Consider the following 19,921-nt stretch of genomic DNA (forward strand, 5'->3'; position numbering starts at 1 on the left):
GTATTAAGGGAGTGCTGTCGTGGTTTAACTCCAGCCGGCAACTAAGCACCATGCAGCTGCTCACTCATTCCCCTCCCCCGGTGGGATGGGGGAGAGAATTGGTAGAGTAAAAGTGAGAAAACTCATGGGTTGAGATAAAAACAGTTTAATAAGTAAAGCAAAAGCCATGCGTGCAAGCAAAGCAAAACAAGGCATTCATTCACCACTTCCCATCAGCAGGCAGGTGTTCAACCATCTCCAGGAAAACAGGGCTCCATTATGCATAACAGTTACTTGGGAAGACAAACACCATCACTCCGAACGTTGCCCTGCTTCCTTCCTCTTCCCCCAGCCCCTTATATTCTGAGCATGGAAGGGACCTCAAAGATCACCTAGTTCCAACCCTCCTGCCATGGGCAGGGACACTGTCCACTAGACCAGGTTGCCCAAAGCCTCATCCAACCTGGCCTTGAACACTTTCAGGGATGTGGTTGCCACAACCTCTCTGGGAAACCTGTTCCAGTGCCTCACCACTCTCACAGTAAAGAATGTCTTCCTAACATCTAATCTAAATCTACCCTCTTTTAGTTTAAAACCATTACCCCTTGTCCTGTCACTACATGTCCTTGTAAACAGTCCCTCTCCATCTTTCTTGTAGGCCTCCTTCAGGTACTGGAAGGCTGCTATAAGATTTCCCTGGAGCCTTCTCTTCTCCAGGCTGAACAACCCCAACTCTCTCAGCCTGTCTCAAACCTGATCTTCTCTTATGATGGGCGGGACTTCTTTCCCTCAGTCCCTGCCTTGAGGTTCAGGGTCTTGAGAGATGTGGGAAGAGACATTTTCATTGAAAATGGAGGCAAAAAAATTGTTGAGTACCTCAGCCTTTTCCATGTCAGTTGTCACCGGTTCTCACATCCTATTTATTGGAGTGTGGGTGGATATATTTTCTTTAATCTTCCTTTTCTGGCCAACATACCTGTAGAAGTGCTTCTTATCATTCTTCTCATCCCTTGCCAAATTCAGTTCTACCTGTGCCTTAGCTTTCCTGATCCCATCCCTACACCTCTGGGAAGCATCCCTATATTCTTCCCAGGATACATGTCCCTGGTTCCACTGCCAAGAAGTCCTTACTGGGCCATTCTGGTTTCCTGCCTTCCTTACCTGATTTCTTACATGTGGGAATCAAGAGCTCTTGCGCTCTAAGAAAAATGTCCTTGAAGAGCTGCCAACTCTGTTCAGGTCCTTTATCCCTGAGGGCAGTTTCCCAGGGGGTCCCATCCACTAATTCCTTAAACAACTGAAAGTTCGATGTCTTAAAATTCAGAGTCCTGACTCTACTTTTCACCTGGCCCATATTCCTCAAGACTGTGAATTCCACCAGGGCATGATCACTGCAGCCCAGGCTGCCACCAGTCTTGAGATCTCTAATTAGTTCTTGACATCTCTAATTAATTTTAGACTCTTGATATGTAGGGTTCAACTCGTACAAGCAAGAGTCAATTCAAACCTGAACAGTTCAGCTTAAACTGTGATGTCAAACACATACTCAGTTTTAAATTTACCCAAAGGTATAAATAAACCAGGTAAACTAGAGCAACACAGCAGTTCAATTTTTCTTTGCTTTGCACCTGATATAGCTAGAGCTCATCTCACTTTTAATCCTCATCCTACCTGCACCATCATAATATTTTTCATACTTGTATAGAGAATTTAAGAGATCACAATAATACGTAGCCAGGCCTGCTTCCTAATGTAATACTCAGCAAATGTATACAAATATTTTGAATTAATTTTGGATAATTTTCACATGGAGACAAATGAACCAGTCATGGGCTTATTATAACCTCTGACACTTTTGCCATATCAAGATTTAGTTATGTTTCACTGTTTACAACAAAAAACTTCATTTTGTTTTTTTTTTACCTTCACTAATCAAATCATTAAATTTTTGTGACTAGTAAATTAGTCTTAACATCGATAAGATTTTAGCTCTTCCTGATAATTCTACTTATAGATTGTAGGAGGAGCAATTTGCCCTAATTGGTTGGCAATTTGAAATTATATTACATGTTGTATCCTACTTGAAGGATGAGTCTGTGTGGCTTACTGACAGTTACTATCAGAGGACAGGCAGCTACAGCAAAGACTAATTAGAAAATTATCTGCCCTATCAATAATAGAATTTAAATCACCCTGCACTTTTTACCATATATGAATGTCTTAAGGACCATTCTGATAAAATTTGAATTATATTATCAATGTTTCCTAATGTCAAAACTTTCAAAATGTGTATATAGTTATTAAATTAAAAAATGTTTTATGCTTGTCAGCCAGGGAGGAGCTCCCATCCATTAGTTCTGTTTTTTCTAACAAGCATTAGGATTGATCTGCAGTCACTGTTATTCATCAGTCATCACTAACCATAGGAACTCTTGACTCAGAAATTTATCCTATTTCAGTCATACTTGTGCAGATCAAAAGGTACATAGAAATAAATCAAAGTCAATATGAATTAATTAATTAATACTTCTGGTACTAAGTACAGTGTTCTAAGCATTCTCCTGATGTAAAAGAAAGCATTGTACCTTCCTAAAATAAACCATCCTATAATGGAGTGGGAGAAAAAGAATAACAGCTGCAAATAAAGAGGCCCAACAGTAATGTCATATCCTGATAATATAATTTTAGTGGAAGTATTATAGCTATTTTAAGAGTAAAAAAAATATATAAAACTGTATAAACTACCATAGCCTTATTTTAAGCTGGAATGGTTGTGATTTAGAAAGTAGTTTGAGATGAGATTTTATTTATTCAAACAGTCGGTCTCTTTCCAGGTAAAGGATTTTTTTTCCTTGTCTATTCTCTCACCCCTCTGGCAATTGGCAGCACACTTTTTATGTAGCTGGATTTGTCCTAGGATGAACAAACTGCTTCAGATAAAAAAATCAGAGATACATGGACCTTTGTTACTTTGGAATATTAAATCATCTAGTCTAACCTTTTAATCATACAGACCTGACATTTTTATTCAAATCTTCTTCTGAGCACAGTGACTTGTTTGGTGAAAAAAGGCATCACAATCAATTCACAAGGTGAATAATCTGTTTAATCAGTCACTCAAATGGTCAATTACTACCACTGCTAAAAATGTTGGTTAGTTATGAATTAACAAGTGGGGTGGTAAGATTAGAGGATTTGGGGGTTTTGTACTCTCATTAACCTCTGTCCCCCAAGACTTTGCCTCCTGCTTCTTTCTGTTCCATAGCCGTGAAGCATCATGGCTTCTCCCTAGCCCTTCCAGAAAGAGAGATAAGTTTCAGTGTTGCACAGTAGACAGAAGTACGTATATGTCCTACTCTGCCCCTGTGAGCCCCATACAGCCACCACTGTATGTCCAGAAAATCCCCATGAGACTAAGGTCAGTCACACCTGCACCATTTATATTCTGGCCTCATCTGCTCATGTTGCTTATTTCTTTCCATCTTTCATCCATTAGCTTTTGTTGTGTTAAAAATGTAAATTAAATTGTTAAAAAAATGAAATTTAAAAAGCCCTGTAACACCTAATGTTTTGTTTCTAGTTTTGCCTCTTAATATATTTATTCAGTAGATCACATACCTATATTAACTATCAATCAGCATGTTATATTTAGTGTATTAATTGCAAACAAATTGTTTCTGAGATAACTCTTTGTGGTAGGTTGACCTAGCCACCAGATGCCCACCAAGCTGCTCTCACTCTCACTCCTCAACACTCTGTTTTGCCCATGACAGTAATTGGAGAGTGATCGCCCTGTCCTTATCACAACCCACGAGCTTTTCGTCATATTTTTCTCCTCCTGTGTTGATGGAAGGGGAGTGTTAGAGCAGCTTGGTGAGCACCTGGAGGCCAGCCAAGGTCAACCCACCACACTTTCACAGGCAAAAAGACTCGACTTGGGTAAATTATTGTAATTTATTGCCAATTAAACAGAGTAGGGTAATGAGAAATAAGAACAAATCTAAAAACACCTTCCCTCCCCCCCTCCCTTCTTCCCAGGCTCAACTTCACTCCCGATTCTTCTACCTCCTCCTCCCAAGTGGCTTAGGGCGACGGGGAATGGGGATTTCAGCCAGTTCATCACGCATTGTCTCTGCCACTTGCTCCTCCTCACTCTCTTCCCCTGCTCCAGCGTGCGGTCCCTCCCATTGGATGTTCATGAAGATCTCCAACATGGGTCTTTCCCACAGGCTGCAGTTCTTCATGAACTGCTCCAGGATGGGCCTTTTTCATGGTGTGCAGTCCTTAAGGAACAAACTGTTCTAACGTGGGTCCCCCACAAGGTCACAGGTCCTGTCAGAAGACCTGCTTCAGCATGGGCTCCTCTCCATGGGCCACAGGTCCTGCCAGGAACCTGCTCCAGCGTGGGCTCCTGTCCACGGGCTGCAGCTTCCTTCAGGACACACCCACCTGCTCTTGCATGGGGTCCTCCATGGATTGCAGGTGGATATCTGCTCCACTGTTACAACATGTTATCACAGAAGGACTAGCAACATCACTGATTGATTGTTTCAATTTTGGCCAGCAGCGAGTCTGTCTTGGAGCCAGCTGGAAGTGGCTTTGTCTGACATGGGGGCAGCTTCTGGTGTCTCCTCTCAGAAGCCATACCTGCACCCTCCACATCTACCAAAACCTTGCCACGTAAAACCAGTACACTCTTATGGAAAATTCTGATGCAATTGATTTAATAATTTTCAGTAGAGAAATGTAACAGAAATCAAGTTGAAATGTTGTTGGAATTAAAATACATTTGAGTGTATTGTTCTCATTATTAAAAATTGGCCAAAGGAACACATTGTAGATTTAACCTGGCAGGCAGCTAAAACAACCACATAGCCATTTGCTCACTCCCCCCCGCAGTGGGATGGAGGAGAGAATCAAAAAGATAAAAGGTAAAACTTGTGGGTTGAGATAAAGACAGTTTAATAGGACAGAAAAGGAAGATGATGATGATGATGATGATGATGATGATGATGATGATGATGATGATAACAACAACAAGTGATGCACAGAACAATTGCTCACCACCCAGCCAGTTCCTGAGCCGTGCTGCCTCCTGTCCAACTCTCCCCAGTTATATACTGAGCATGACGTCATATGGTATGGAATATCCCTTTGGTCAGTTTGGGTCAGCTGTCCTGGCTGTGTTCCCTTTCAGCTTCTTGGGTGCCCCTTGCCTTCTCATTGGCAGGCCAGTATGAGAAACTGAAAAGTCCTTGACTACTTGGCAACAACTAAAATATTAGGGCATTATCAACATTATTCTCATCCTAAATCCAAAACATAGCACTATACCAGCTGCTAGTAAGAAAATTAACTCTATCCCTGCCAAAATCAGGACAGAATACAATGACTTTTTTGTTTCTGAGGTATTAAAAATTTGGTATTTGAGATGCCTCTGAATCCCTGGGGTGATTTTCTGTCTGTTCCTTTTCTTTTTTTCTGTGAAAACGTGTAAAGTAGGTCAAATATGACTAGACACTGACTGCTATCGTAACAGTCCAATTCTCAGTGGCATGGTGTTAGCACTTTTCTAGAGGAGTGGATTTCTGCGTGTCTAATTAAATATCCAGTTTGTTCTAAAAGTGGCAGTTCATCTCTTGCCAACTCTGTCTTGTCATATTTTTTCTGTATTTTTAAAAATAATTATCTGAACTTTCTGTTTTGTTTCTCAATCCTGATTTCCTGATGGGACTAACTCTTGTGGAAGTGTATGGGTCTTGCTATGTGTTTTTTAGGAGTTCAGTGCCTGTTCTAGAAATTCTAAGGTTTTGGGGAGATTTTTGAGTCTGTACTATATCTGGCAGATTAACTACAGGGCAACTCAGTGATTTAGAATCTCAAGTGTATGAGAAAGATGAGGTATACAAACTACTGCTTGATTTATGTTAAGGGGTTGGTTCCAAGAGAAAGAGTGGAATTGATAATTTGACCAGCCATTTGAAACATCCAGCAAAGAAGATAAAAATGGACAGTGAATTGTCATTTGACAACTTAGGGAGGAAGAAGTCATCTGATATAAACTCCAAGCATTTTGAATTTTTACCAAGTCATGGATATTATGTATGCTTCTGCTGCATATGTTGGCCCCATATGTTGTTTTCTGTTTATAAGAAAGATTTATATTCATCAGTCAATATGCATACTACTGGAGATAACTGTGATGTGTTTATTTTATAACGAAATGTAATGGATGCTCATAGCATCTGAAATACCCTCACATTGACATCAGAAAACAAACAAAATAATTAGGGCCCCTGTTCATTTCTCCCAGCTTTCCTATCTGATTAGGGACAGAAAAGAAGTCCTCAGCCTAATTAAACATTCCATTTGGGAAAAGTATGAATTTTGGAGGCCATTATTTTCTTAAACTTGTCTTCTCCTTAATTATTATAAATATATTAATTACAGTATTTTGTTTTGGAAGGTAAACAGAAATAAAACATTATGAAAAGTAATACAACAGCAGAGACCACAACTATGTCTAACTCTGTCTGTGGATTCCCATAAATGTCAATATTTTCATTGGATGACTGGTGTTCTTACTGATGTGGCCAGCACTGTTCCAGTAATTCATTATTTTCTCTCTTGTTCTCCTTTGAATATGAGCTATCTCCTGCTGTTTGTGCATCTAGTCATATACAAACACTTCTAAAGCTTTTCTGAGTTCTTTTAAAGTTGGCATATAAAAAATATCAGACATATTTTACATCTTTTTATGACCTTGTTGTGTATATGTACAAAACTTCTTTTTTCCCAAAATCTTTAAAGTTGCTTTTTTTTTTCCTTCTTTCAATTACTTTTTCATTCTCTTGAGCAAAATTTGATATAACCTAGTAAAAGCTCTACTACAGTTGCTTAGTCTGTGGGGACTTTCGAGAGAATCTTTCACATTCTGGGTGTAAAAGTTGGACCTGTGAGTTCTTTTTATATGGTCACTGATGCTTCATTTTCAAGTCTCTGTTTCTAGACAAGTTTGTCTGCCCAATTCAACATTCTGGCATGAGTACCTCTTCAGAGGACAGCAGCATTTGTATGAATGCATTGGTTTGAAATATAAGTGGCAAGCACTCGAGTTCTCATCCATTTATCATATAACACTTGATTATTATAGCGATGTGTATGGACCTTGTTTTAGGATTGTCAACAATTGTTACAAGGAAAAGCTACAACAGCAAACACAGTTATCAGTAGTACCCAAGGCTTAATTAGCTTTGCTGAATTTAATTTTTCCAGTATACATTTGATGAATTAGCAATTTCATCACAGTGGTGATGAATTTCTTCACTTGATGAAAACTTCTTTAGTATTTCACTTGGTTTAAAGCCTACAATGGCAACATTTTTTGAAGCTGATTAAAGTTAAAAGGTTCTAAAGATATAGCAGATAAAAATAAAAGGAAGCAGACAAATTTAAAAATAGGTGCCTGTGTAGATAGAGACATGGACTTCTTTTGGACATGAGGCAGCAAATGTCTTAAACTTTAAGATATCACCAAAAGCAACCTGTTTTATTGTCAGTGAAGAGGGGCTTGGAAATGCAAACAAATATAGATAATGAATTGGAGGATGGTCATGTTAATTTCAGTACCTCAGAGCTTAAACTTCTGAGGAATTTTTTTTCCTTATGTCCTGACTTCCTCAGAACAACTTAAGTGTTTTGTGTCAATTACTTGAATCATGAAGAAAGTAATACTTGTTTGCCATTGACTTTTAGGAAGGCAGTTTTTCAAAGTGAATTTGGGATTGTTAAGTGTTGTTCTATGTATATACTATAAAGGCATCTGAGACATTAATGTATATGTTCATCTGATAAAACGTTAATGGACAATAAGACTTTAACAGGAACAGTTAATAAGATTACATTGTAGGATTTAGTTGATGTACAATAATCATAGTTTTGAATTTATTATCTACAGAAAACATACCCTTCTTAACCATTAATGACTATGGCAGATAATAAATTAGCATTTTAGATGGAAAACTGAGTGTTTATATTAATATGTACACTGATAATTATATGCATTATTAATTAGTGATGCAGATATTTTTAACATGATTTGATTGGGGTTGCTGTGGGAATGATAACTTTTTTCAGTTATCAGTCAAAGCATTTTAATAAATGATGTCTATACATATTGAATTAGTCTTTTAAAAAGAAGAAATGTATGACTGATCACACATTCAAACAAGTGGATGTGTTATTTTTTTTGTCAGTTAGCACTCCAGTTGTAAATATGCCGGTAACTTCTGACTGCTTGTCCTTAGAAATGTAAGGAATGCAATTAATTAATCTCTATATGTGTAGAATATAATTTAAAATGTTAAATTTATTTTCATAATTTTTCCCATAGTGTCAAGGTTACAATTTAAAAAAAACAAACACTATTCAGGATAATCCTTATTTAATTTGGGATATATGCTTAAATGCTACTCTGAATAAAGGTGAACTTAAGTTCATGCTCATTTCTTTCCAGAATCAAAGTCTAAGTTCCTGGCCCTAACTTTGAACTTGAAATATTGAAGGAACAGATTCTGCACATGAATAACTTGCCGTTAAAGTAGCTGGCACTTCCCGCACATGCAGGGGCCTGTTTCACATAGAACATTTTGAAAGCCTGAGGACCCAAGCTGTCGTGGTTTTACCCCAGCCGGCAGCTGAGTACCACGCAGCCGCTCGTTCACTCCCCCCCATCAGGATGGGAAAGAGAATCAGAAGAGTTAAAGTGAGAAAACTCGTGGGTTGAGATAAAGACAGTTTAATAGGTAAAGCAAAAGCCGCGCGCACAAGCAAAGCAAAACAAGGAATTCATTCACCACTTCCCATGGGCAGGCAGGTGTTCAGCCATCCCCAGGAAAGCAGGGCTCCATCACGCGTAACGGTTACTTGGGAAGACAAACGCCATTGCCCCGAATCGCCGCCACCCCCCCCTCCTCTTCCTCCAAGCTCCTTATAAACTGAGCATGACGTCATATAGTATGGAATACCCCTTTGGTCAGTTTGGGTCACCTGTCCTGTCTGTGTCTCCTCCCAACTTCTTGTCCACCCCCAGCCATCCCGCTGGCAGGGCAGTGCAAGAAGCAGAAAAGGCCTTGGCCCCGTGTAAACACTGCTCAACAATAAGTCCATAGAACAAAAACATCTCTATATTATCAATGCTGTCTCCAGCACAAATCCAAAACGTATCCCCACACTAGCTACTATGAAGAAAAATCAATCCTCTCAGCTGAAACCAGGACATTATCCACCCCTTATTCCATACTATTTACGTCATGCCCAGGTCCCACACAATTCAATACATCCTCATTAAGCACCACCACCCTTCTCATCCCTTGATATAATATGCTGATATCATTCCCTTAGTCTGTGGACCACCCTTTTAAAATGTCCATAAATGTCCACAAAATGTCCATTGGGTTCACTTGGTCCACAACCTTGGGCTCCATCCACCATGGTGGTCACTCAGGACAGGAGAGGTGGTTGACATGTGGAGTTACTGGGCACCAAAACCAGCTCAGGTCAGGTCCACTGCTGCACTTGCGCTGCCCCCTGTAAGGCTTGTTCTCCATTGGTTCAGGTGATTTCTGCTACAATAATTCCTGTAACATGCAACTCAAATCATGGGTTACAACAATTTAAAGGTATTTCCATTACAATCTCCACCCCTGGTCCCTTCGAGTCAGACCATCCAGTTTACCATTGCAATGAACACCTCCCCTTGCCCCTGCTCCGGCTTGAACTTATCCTCAGACTGCAGTCCCTTAGGGGTCTACCTGCTCCAAGTGGAGCCTTATCCGTGAGCCACAGTTTCTCCAGGGGTACACCTGCTGTGGCATAGACTTATCCACAGCCACAGTCGCTTCGAGGTGCACCTGTTCCAGCATGGCCTTCTCCATGAGCCACAATGCCTTCATAGATACACTTGCTCCAGTGTGGCCTTGCCCACAGTCACAGTCGCTTCAGTCCTCTCAGAAATAAACCTGCCCTATCATGGGCTCGTCCATGGCCACACACTTTGAAATGTTCCAGCATGACCCATGCACAGCCACTGATGCTTCAAGGTGTACCTTCTTCAGCATGGACTTATCCTTGGCTCACAGATCCTTCCAGAGGTATACCTGCTGCGCAGCATGACGCAACCACTGGCTCCCAGACACTTCCAGAGGTATACCTGCTGCGGCACAGATGCAACCACGGCCCCAGACACTTCGAGATATACCTGCTGCGGCACAGATGCAACCACAGCCACAGACGCTTTGGGGTGTCCTGCTCCGACGTGGAATCATCCACAGGTCACAGTCCCTTCGACTCGAGTGCACACAGGAGTTCCAGCCTGTCCAGGACAGCAGCACAAAAACAGCAGCGATGCCCTGGCCACCTGCCAGCCCAGGCGCATCGCCATTGCTGTTATCAAAATGTTCCCAGGCACAGCACAGTAAGATGATGAGCAGTACGGCAGTACAGCGAGCAGCGAAAGCACAAAGCAGCCACTAACGAGCACTAGACTCTAATAGACAGTAAGGCAAGCAAGCCCCATGGCAAGCACAGGAGCCTGCCAATTAATAGCTAAACAGCTAATACTAAATAGCTAATAACAGCTATAAATTCAATCTAGCACATTCCAATCAAATCTGTCATTATCTCAAACCCTTCGAGCCCCACGTTGGGCGCCAAAAAGGACTGTCGTGGTTTTACCCCCGCCAGCAGCTGAGCACCACGCAGCCGCTCGTTCACTTCCCCCCCATCGGGATGGGGGGAGAGAATTGGAAGAGTTAAAGTGAGAAAACTCGTGGGTTGAGATAAAGACAGTTTAATAGGTAAAGCAAAAGCCGCGCGCACAAGCAAAGCAAAAGCAAGGAATTCATTCACCACTTCCCATGGGCAGGCAGGTGTTCAGCCATCTCCAGGAAAGCAGGGCTCCAGTCACTGCATAACGGTTACTTGGGAAGACAAACGCCATCGCTCCGAATGCCGCCGCCCCCCCCCTCCTCTTCCCCCAAGCTCCTTATAAACTGAGCATGATGTCATATAGTGTGGAATATCCCTTTGGTCAGTTTGGGTCACCTGTCCTGTCTGTGTCTCCTCCCAACTTCTTGTGCACCCCCAGCCATCCCGCTGGCAGGGCAGTGCAAGAAGCAGAAAAGGCCTTGGCCTCGTGTAAACACTGCTCAACAATAAGTCCATAGAACAAAAACATCTCTATATTATCAATGCTGTCTCCAGCACAAATCCAAAACATATCCCCACACTAGCTACTATGAAGAAAAATCAATCCTCTCAGCTGAAACCAGGACACAAGCCTATCAGAAGCTTGAGATTTTAAAAAATAAAATACATTGAAATGAGAGAAAACCCAGAAGTAGCTGGAAGTTTTTAAAATGAGCAAAACAAATGATTCACTATCTGGAAAATCTGCCTTCAAGTTAAGCATATTTTATTTACATGCTAGAGAAGGTTAAGAGATGTTTTGTGTATGGTTAGGTGCCTGCATGGGAAAAAGTTTTCTGATACTAAAGAGATATTTCAGTAGCAGGTAAAGCTCAAAATGCAACTGATCAAAATTTAGACAAGGAATAATGTACAAAATGTTTAATAATGAAAATAATTACTATTGGAACAGGTTACACTAGAATATGGTGAATATTTATCACTTTAAATATAGATAAGATGTCTTTCTGAAAGACTTGCTCTAGTTCAGTAATACTTCATGAGATTGATGAAATAATGAATGGTGAATTTTAGCGGTAATGAACACTTCCTGATCTACATTATTCAAAAAATAAGGCAAGCTGATCATAATAATCATTAAGATCTCTGGTTTTAAAATCTATGGATCTGTGGCCACGGATATATTGTCTTCAGTGCCAATATTGGTGACATATATTCACATATCTTCCCCAGTGCCTTGTTCCCTCAACTGTTTGTAGTGCTATGCTATTACCAAAGCAGTAAAGTGGTTTTTATATATATATATATAAATAAAACTTATTCATTTACAATTTTAAAGGACTGATTCTTTGAACAGGCCACAAAAACTTGTCTCAGTGAAGTGAGAGAGTAGTGTAGTAGCTGGAACGAGCAGCAGGAGGCAGGACTTCAGTCCTGTAGTACTTCTGTAGACAAGGTATTGTCAAACAGTGGAGTAAGATTCAGAATGATCCAAATTATATATCATGTTATCATGTTAAGATGGGAGTGTCTATGGTTGCAATATATGGTAAGTTGATCTTAGTATGATGAAATCTTAACCTTTTAATTTTTAGCATACTATATCCTTTTAAATCTGACCTTTTCTGTCTGATTGAATAGTTTGACCTAATAGTATTTTCCACTGAAGCAAGAAAAAAAATCTGTATTTAAACATTATTTTTATAATATCGATGTATATTTTCTTACATACTAATCAGATACTTGTATGCTTTTATAAAAAGGCTTATATTTCTAATATTAGACAGTTGTAAGAAAGACTTCATTTTTCATTGAGAAATACTACAGTAAAATACTATTATTTGATTAGCTTATAAAAAAGGGAAAGTAAATTGTATTCATGCACTAATTGAAATATAATCTGAATTATTTTCCAGGTTTTTGCTCTATACTGAGTGAACTCATTTTAGTAATGTAATTTACCAGCACAAACTCTTTTACTGTAATAATTAAAGAAGGATAGGGAAGACTTATTTAAAAACTGTCTACAGGGACAATAAGTGGTTTTAAATGTACAGATGGTTTTCCATTGCTTTTGTGGTTTTTGCATTTAATGTGGCTAATTATGTGCCTTCTTTTACTGTACATCCCATTGTCTCTATCACTTTCAATGTTTTTGCTATTCTAGCGCTGCAGCTAAACTACAGTTAGATTGTAATTTTATTTTTAATGCTGCCATGGAATTAATCAAAAGGTGTATTAATATGGGGGGGAAGAATGGGAATGGGTATGGTTGTCTTTACACATTTGTATTAGGAGTAATACTACTGTATGATTAGTGGCATATAATACTTTTTCTTTTAAAAATATTATTCTGAACCCATCTGATTTTTTTTTTCTTTTTTTAAAGGATGGATCTTGTTGTCTGTGTAAACCTTCAATTTTCATTTACTTTGAGAGCTCTGGATATTCAAAGAATGCTCTGACAGGCTGTGGGGGTGATATCCTGTCCAATGAAACTAATGGCAGAAAACCTACTGAATGATTGAGATTTTACTCCATGGTTGCAGAGAGCAGAAATTTTGTTTCTAATTCACATTCAAAGTGTGCACAGGTCTTTCTCAAATACTTGGAGGAAGAAATGTTGAGGTCTTTCTTAGGATTTTATTCTTTTTTTTTTTTTTCTTTTATTGAAAACATTGATTGGTCAGTAATTTCTACTGTTTGCAATGTAGCTTACTGGTAAATCCACTTCTCTTATTTCATGACCAGGGAGGAATATAAATTGGACTTTGAAAGTAGGATCTTGCAGTATATATGCAAGCAAAATGCTTCCCTGGCTTCACTGGGGAGGTTTGCCCTCATGGAGACTTCGGGATGAGGCCTTTAAGTAGAAAATATCCCTTAGCTGTGACTGAACTAGCTATTTCTGTTGAACTTAAGGCAATCTATCAGAATTTTTTTGATCAGCCTTTTTTACTGTCTTGTCTTGAGTCATTTTTTAATGACATTTATTATCAGATTGAAATGGCGATTGAGACACTGCAAAAGTCTGATGGTCTTTCTACTCACAGAAGCTCTCTTCTCAACAGCCATGTAAGTTGTCTCTTCTTTCATGAAAGCTAATCTCTTGCTTGTTCTGCATGCTTAGCCTGCCTCTAAATGTTTGTTTTAATTTATTGCTACTTTTTGCTTTTAATCTTTCCATTTTAGTTGCTTGTAATCTACATCATCTGTCACTATATTTTGTCAGGTTAAGTGTCATGACATATTGCAGAGTGCATTTCTTTTCTAGGTTCTGTATTGTGTTAAAACAGCTTAATGTATTTGCCTGTTCTGCAGGTCCTAATGTAAATGTAAAAATAATAATCAAATAATTCTTAAGTAGTCTGGGTTTGGCATTTTAAAATAATTTTCTACAATTTGTGTACCCGATAAAATAATTTAGGAGCACTTTGAATAAAAAATATTCTTTATATTTCTTTTTAAATATTTCTATTATTCTGAATAAGTTTGTTATAAGATAAGAAGTCTGAAGATCTATTTGATGAGATAAAAAAATTAAAACAATCTGTTACCTCTAATATGTTTTATTTTTCTGCCTCTTGCTTTGTTCTGTCTTTGCAAATCTTGTAGTTAGGAATTTTCCATAAGAGAAAGCTGAAGATGTTTGCATAAAAAAATGGTTGCAAATATAGTGGTAAAGTCATTAAATATAACTTTTAGGTAAAGGAGAAAGGCTCAAAGTTTAATCTTCAGTGTTTTTAAACAGTGCTAGTCTTTCTTGAAATGTTATGTAAACATGTTTTTTTTCTTCAGTTGGAATAAATAGTTTTGTATTTTTTAATGCTGCTAAATTTCTATACATACTGCATCCTTTTTGCTTCTCAGCCTTACTAACCACTATACATATTTTTTCAGATTCTTGTATTCCTTTACAAGAGAAATGTAAATATTGACTGTGATATGAATGTAGGAGTACATTGGGCAGAGGCTATACACTTATTCTGATTTGTTGACATCTCCCCCTCTCACCTCAAAGAATATGATAATATGGAGGTGAAAACCAAAATTGTTTTCTCAAAGTTTATCATCATGGTACAAAAAGACAGCAGGAGCCAATATAATTTATTGGAAGAGAATTTACTTTTCTTAGAAAATGCTAAAATTGGGTGAGGGAAATTGAATTCTGTAAAATGTGAAGAAGGACTTTTTAGATAATTTTGGATTTTTTTAAAATAATTGTTTTGATGTTAAGACAACCTAGAAACATGCTACAATTATTTTAATTTCATAATTAAATGGATGATTATTTTTTTTTGCAAAATGCCAAAAATCTGTCTTAAAACTTAGATAGAAAAGAATCGATATATCTGCCTTGAATCTGACAAGGAAGTCCAGAATCTTCACACTGAAAACAGTAAGAATTAAAGGACAAGCTTTTCTACATCAGAAAACTGTATTCCCCTGTTTCCTGTGTCATGCACTACTTAAAAGATCATGGAACAGATATTCCTGGAAGACATGTCGAAACATATGGAAGAGAGGAAGGTGATTAGAGACAGCCAACATGACTCCACCAAGGGCAAATCGTGACTGACTAATCTAGTGGCCTTCTATGATGCAGTGACTGCATCGATGGACAAGGGAAGAGCTACAGATGTCATCTACCTGGACTTCTGTAAGGCCTTTGATACGGTCCTGTGCAACATTCTGGCTGCTAAATTGGAGAGATATGGGTTTGATGGATGGACTGTTAGATGGATAAGGAACTGGCTGGATGGCCATGTCCAAAGAGTTGCAGTCAATGGCTCAGTGTCCAAATGGAGATCAGTAATGAGTGGTTTCCCTCAAGGGTCCTGTCCTGGTTTCAGCTGAGATATAGTTTTAATTTTCTTTCTAGTAGCTGGTATAGTGCTGTGTTTTGAATTTAGTTTGAGAATAATGTTGATAATGCACTGATGTTTTTAGTTGTTGCTACGTAGTTGTAGTGTTTACACGAAATCAAGGACTTTTCAGCTTCTCGCACCTTGCCAGGTGCACAAGAGGCTGGGAGAACATAGCCAGGAGAGCTGATCCAGACTGGCCAATGGGATATTCCCTACCATATAATGTCATGCTCCATATATAACTGTGGAAGCAAGTTGGGAGGCAGATTCACTGCTCGGAAACAGACTGAGCCTTGGGGTTTTTTTTGCATGTGGTGAGCAATTGCATTTGTGCATCACTTGGGTTTTTTTTAAATATATACATTTATTTATTATTGTTTTTTATTAATATTATTGTTGTTATTGTTATCATCATCTTCCTTTAATATCCTATTAAACTGTCTTATCTCAACCCTCGAGGGGTTTTTTTTTTCCATTCACCTCCCCATCCCCTTGGAGGAGGGTGGTAGAGCGAGAGGCTGTGTAGTGCTTAGTTACCGGCTGGGGTTAAACCACAACAGGTCTGTACTTGGACCAATAATATTTACTGTCTTTGTCAATGACATATAGATACTTGGATAGAGTTGATTTGAGGAGGGGCACAAAAATGATCAGAGGGCTGGAATACCTCTCCTATGAAGGAAGGTGGAGACATTTGTGGTTGTTCAGCATGGAGAAGAGAAGCCTCTGGGGAGACCGTATTGTGGCATTTCAATACTTAAAGGGGGCTTATAAGAAAGACGGAGAGACTTTTTACCAGGGCCTGTAGTGACAGGAGAAGGGGAAATGGTTTAAAACGTTAAGAGGGTAGATTTAGATTGGACATAAGGAAGAAAGTTCTTTACGATGAGAGTGGTGAGACACTGGATCAGGTTCGAGAATTTGCGGATGCCCCATCCTCAGAAGTGTTCAAGGTCAGTTTGGATGGGGCTTTGAGTGACCTGATCTAGTGAAAGGTGTCCCTGCCAATGGCAGGGGGTTGGACTAGATGATCTTTCAAGGTCCGTTCCCACCCAAACCATTCTATCATTCTATGAAAATATCTTCCTAATAATGAGATTTGCATCTGTCTGTTATGGTAGTCTTATCCTCATGTTTCTTAACTGGTTTGAGGTATTTTCAAAACTACTGAAAGACAAATAGAGGGATCTATTGTTGATTCTGTGAAAAAAAGAGACATCCGTGCATCTTGCTGTAATCATTTTTCTTTCCTAGCCTCAGTCATTTTGGAAGAAATTAATGGAACCCAGATCAAACTTGCTGGATGTTTTCCCTATTTTTAAAACATTTATTTAATTATGACTCAAATAAGGACAGTAAATATGGGTTTAATCCTATCTTCTTCCTTAAGCTGGCATTTTGTTGCCTAAGTTAATACCTGTTCATTTTAATGATTTTTTTCTTTTTCCTCTATTTTATTTCCTTTCCTGATTTCTTTCTGCATGTGATTGACTTAACTAATTTATAATCTGATTTTTTCTAAATATTGAAGTTTCATTGAAGTTGGAGTCAATTTACCTATTCTGTGTAAACCATTTCAAAACATTCCAATATTGTTAATATTATAAATCAAAAATTTAGAAATCAAAGTCTGGACATTTCAATTTTAAATTAGATTTCTGCAAATACAAAAAAGTGTTTAAGATTGTTTGCAATAACTTTATCATGTCTGAAGATTATTTACCTTTTTACATGGTATTCAGCTGTTGGCACTCTTCTTTCCAGGCTGTAACCTACCAAGTAATCTTTTCATTTTTGTTATTGAAATATCTTCACCCTAGAGCAAAAATTCTTATTTTTGTACTTATCTTGGGTTTTACTTTCCCATTGTTGGCTAATGCCAAGCTGTGGTTGAAAGAATATCTGTCAAATAAATACATATTAGTAAAATGCACTTAAATGAATCCTAATAAATTCTAATTCAAAAAAAAGTCTAATGCTATATTTAGAAGTTAATTGGGAAATAATTTTGGTTTTTTGTCAATTATTTTTTTCTTTGTGAGGTAAAACAGAAATAGTTCATATTCCATAATCTAATTAGTATAGATTAAATGGAAAGGTTGAAAGATATAATTAAGATATACTTGGGTAATTAATTAGTGAAATGGTTTTGTTAATACACTCAAGTAAAGGTAAAATTTTACAATAATATTTTTCCTAGGCTTTATTTCAGAATTCTAAATGCTCAAGATAAGATACATTTGTGAATGTTAAGACTTTTTTAATAATGCATTTATATCTACAAGTTGATATAAGGATGATGAACTGCCCTTTTTTGTTATGTTTATTTAAAGTGCAACATTCTCTGCATCCATCTTGAACCTGTTAGAACTTGCTTCTCCTGCATCTTTACATAGAACTCTTGTTTATAAACCTAAGCATGATAGTTCTGGTGATGATTTCTGTAAGAAAGTAAACATGAAGATGGTCTTTGAAAGGTCTGGAGTAAATGTTAGCTTTTTTTTTTTTTCATTTTTCATGTATTGTATTTAGTAAATTGCTCACAACTGACTTTTAAATATATTCATTATAATCTAAATTTTACTAGTAGTTCTGCAATAAAGAAGGGTCAGAGTGGAAGCATATTTCATGAGTAATGGGCATTAAACTATTGATATTCATGTTCTTTAAATGACATGTTATTTTGAACATTAGTAGAACAGAATTGGTTCAGTGATCTATTAGTAAATGACCCTGCAGACTGGCATATTAAATATCACATAAACTTTGTATATCTTTTACTGTACTTTAAACACATATCTTGGTCATATTAATTGCTTTGGTGAACTAAATTGAAATGGATTATACAACTGTGTGAGGCTCCATCATATTGGAATAAAATTTTATTCCAAATGCCAAAACCAAATCCATGGCTTCAGGATTTATTGGATGCTTAAACGAAGCCCAGAATTTTGGTAAGATTTGTGAACCTGGAAAATTTGGATGTTCATGCTGATTCATTTTGGTATAATTACTTTTTTAAGCAATTAAGTAGTAAATGCAAGCAGAAAACAAAATTTGGGAATTATTCAAGCTGAAATTAAAGGGAAATTCCAAGGATATGAAGCCATGGGGGGAGGGGGGTGTAAGCTAGGTAAAATATTAGCATCCAAAAAAATCTGAAACCACAGAATTTACATATGACTACTATAAAAATATTTCCATTTTATTCTGTTGTTCTCCTATACTGTTAAATGTCATTAAAGTGACCATTTTACTTGGGTTTTGTGTGTATGTTAGTTACTATTTGTTCTATACAAAGGTACAGTGATGTATTAGAAACTATTTGCTTACATACTTCCAAAATTGCTCACCAAAATTCTACATTAAATTACATGGAAAAAAGAAAGAATACTAATTCTGATCCTCTTTGAAGTCAAAAGGCAAACAGGCTACAACAGAAAGGGATTGGGCCCATAATACTTTATAGATGTGCCAGTTATTTTTCATATCATCTAGATTGCTTGTTACCTTATATTTGATAGTTTCTTCTTTGTATTTGGAAGAACATAAACCCTACTCAGTTAAAGTACTGGGTTTTTTCATTCATATTTTTTTAATTTCAGGTGAAGAGAAATAGTATAACATTCCAGAATTAAAAATGTATTAACTTACTCCTTTTAGTTTTTTCCTGCAATTAATATAAATCACAGCTATTATTTTATTTCCTTGAAGTTCCAACAATTTGTCTTCAAAGCACAAACAACTTCAGAAAATGTTAATGTATGGTACTGAATCTGAAATATTTTTACAACTGGAGCTATCTGAGGTCACAAGTGCGATGAGTTTTGTTATTTTCTTGTAATTCTAAAAGATACTAAGGCATCATGGCATATCTAGCATTGAAAGAGATTTAAAGAGATTATATTTACTTGAAGAACAAAGTCACTGTATTAAACAGGCCTTAAGAGTGGTATAAAAAAATAACAGGTTTTTTTTTAGTAGAGTAATACTGAATTTACATATGTTCACTCTTTCATATTTGATATAGCTCCAATGGCTTTTAGACAACTATGAAACGGCAGAAGGAGTGAGTCTCCCCAGAAGTACCCTTTACAACCATTACTTACGTCATTGTCAGGAGCACAAGTTAGATCCAGTCAATGCTGCCTCCTTTGGAAAACTCATACGGTCAATCTTCATGGGATTACGGACCAGAAGACTGGGAACCAGGTTTGCGTTAATGAAATCTTAAAGTATAATAGAAAATATCAATAATAATTGTGAACGTGAATCTTGTATTTTAAAAACAAGCAAACAAACAAGCAAAAAAATATTTAAAACCTTACTGTTAAGGGAGTTGCCAAATCCAGTGGACTTCAGGACCC

General features: G+C 37.6%; 1 protein-coding gene and 1 long non-coding RNA gene across 7 annotated transcripts in view; both read left to right on the forward strand.

Annotated features, from left to right (window-relative positions):
- LOC142599166 (transcription factor RFX3-like) overlaps positions 1 to 19,921 on the forward strand; it is a 162,744-nt gene that overhangs the window by 100,600 nt on the left and 42,223 nt on the right. For all 6 annotated transcript variants that reach the window (XM_075738929.1, XM_075738931.1, XM_075738932.1 and 3 more), the window contains 2 exons: positions 13,687 to 13,761; positions 19,585 to 19,766. In XM_075738929.1, the coding sequence (XP_075595044.1) occupies positions 13,687 to 13,761; positions 19,585 to 19,766 (257 nt within the window). The remainder of the gene's footprint in view (positions 1 to 13,686; positions 13,762 to 19,584; positions 19,767 to 19,921) is intronic.
- LOC142599224 (uncharacterized) overlaps positions 1 to 19,921 on the forward strand; it is a 620,151-nt gene that overhangs the window by 45,071 nt on the left and 555,159 nt on the right. The gene's annotated exons all lie outside the window — the stretch shown is intronic.

This window comes from Balearica regulorum, chromosome W, assembly GCF_011004875.1.
Source record: "Balearica regulorum gibbericeps isolate bBalReg1 chromosome W, bBalReg1.pri, whole genome shotgun sequence".
NCBI lineage: Eukaryota > Metazoa > Chordata > Aves > Gruiformes > Gruidae > Balearica > Balearica regulorum.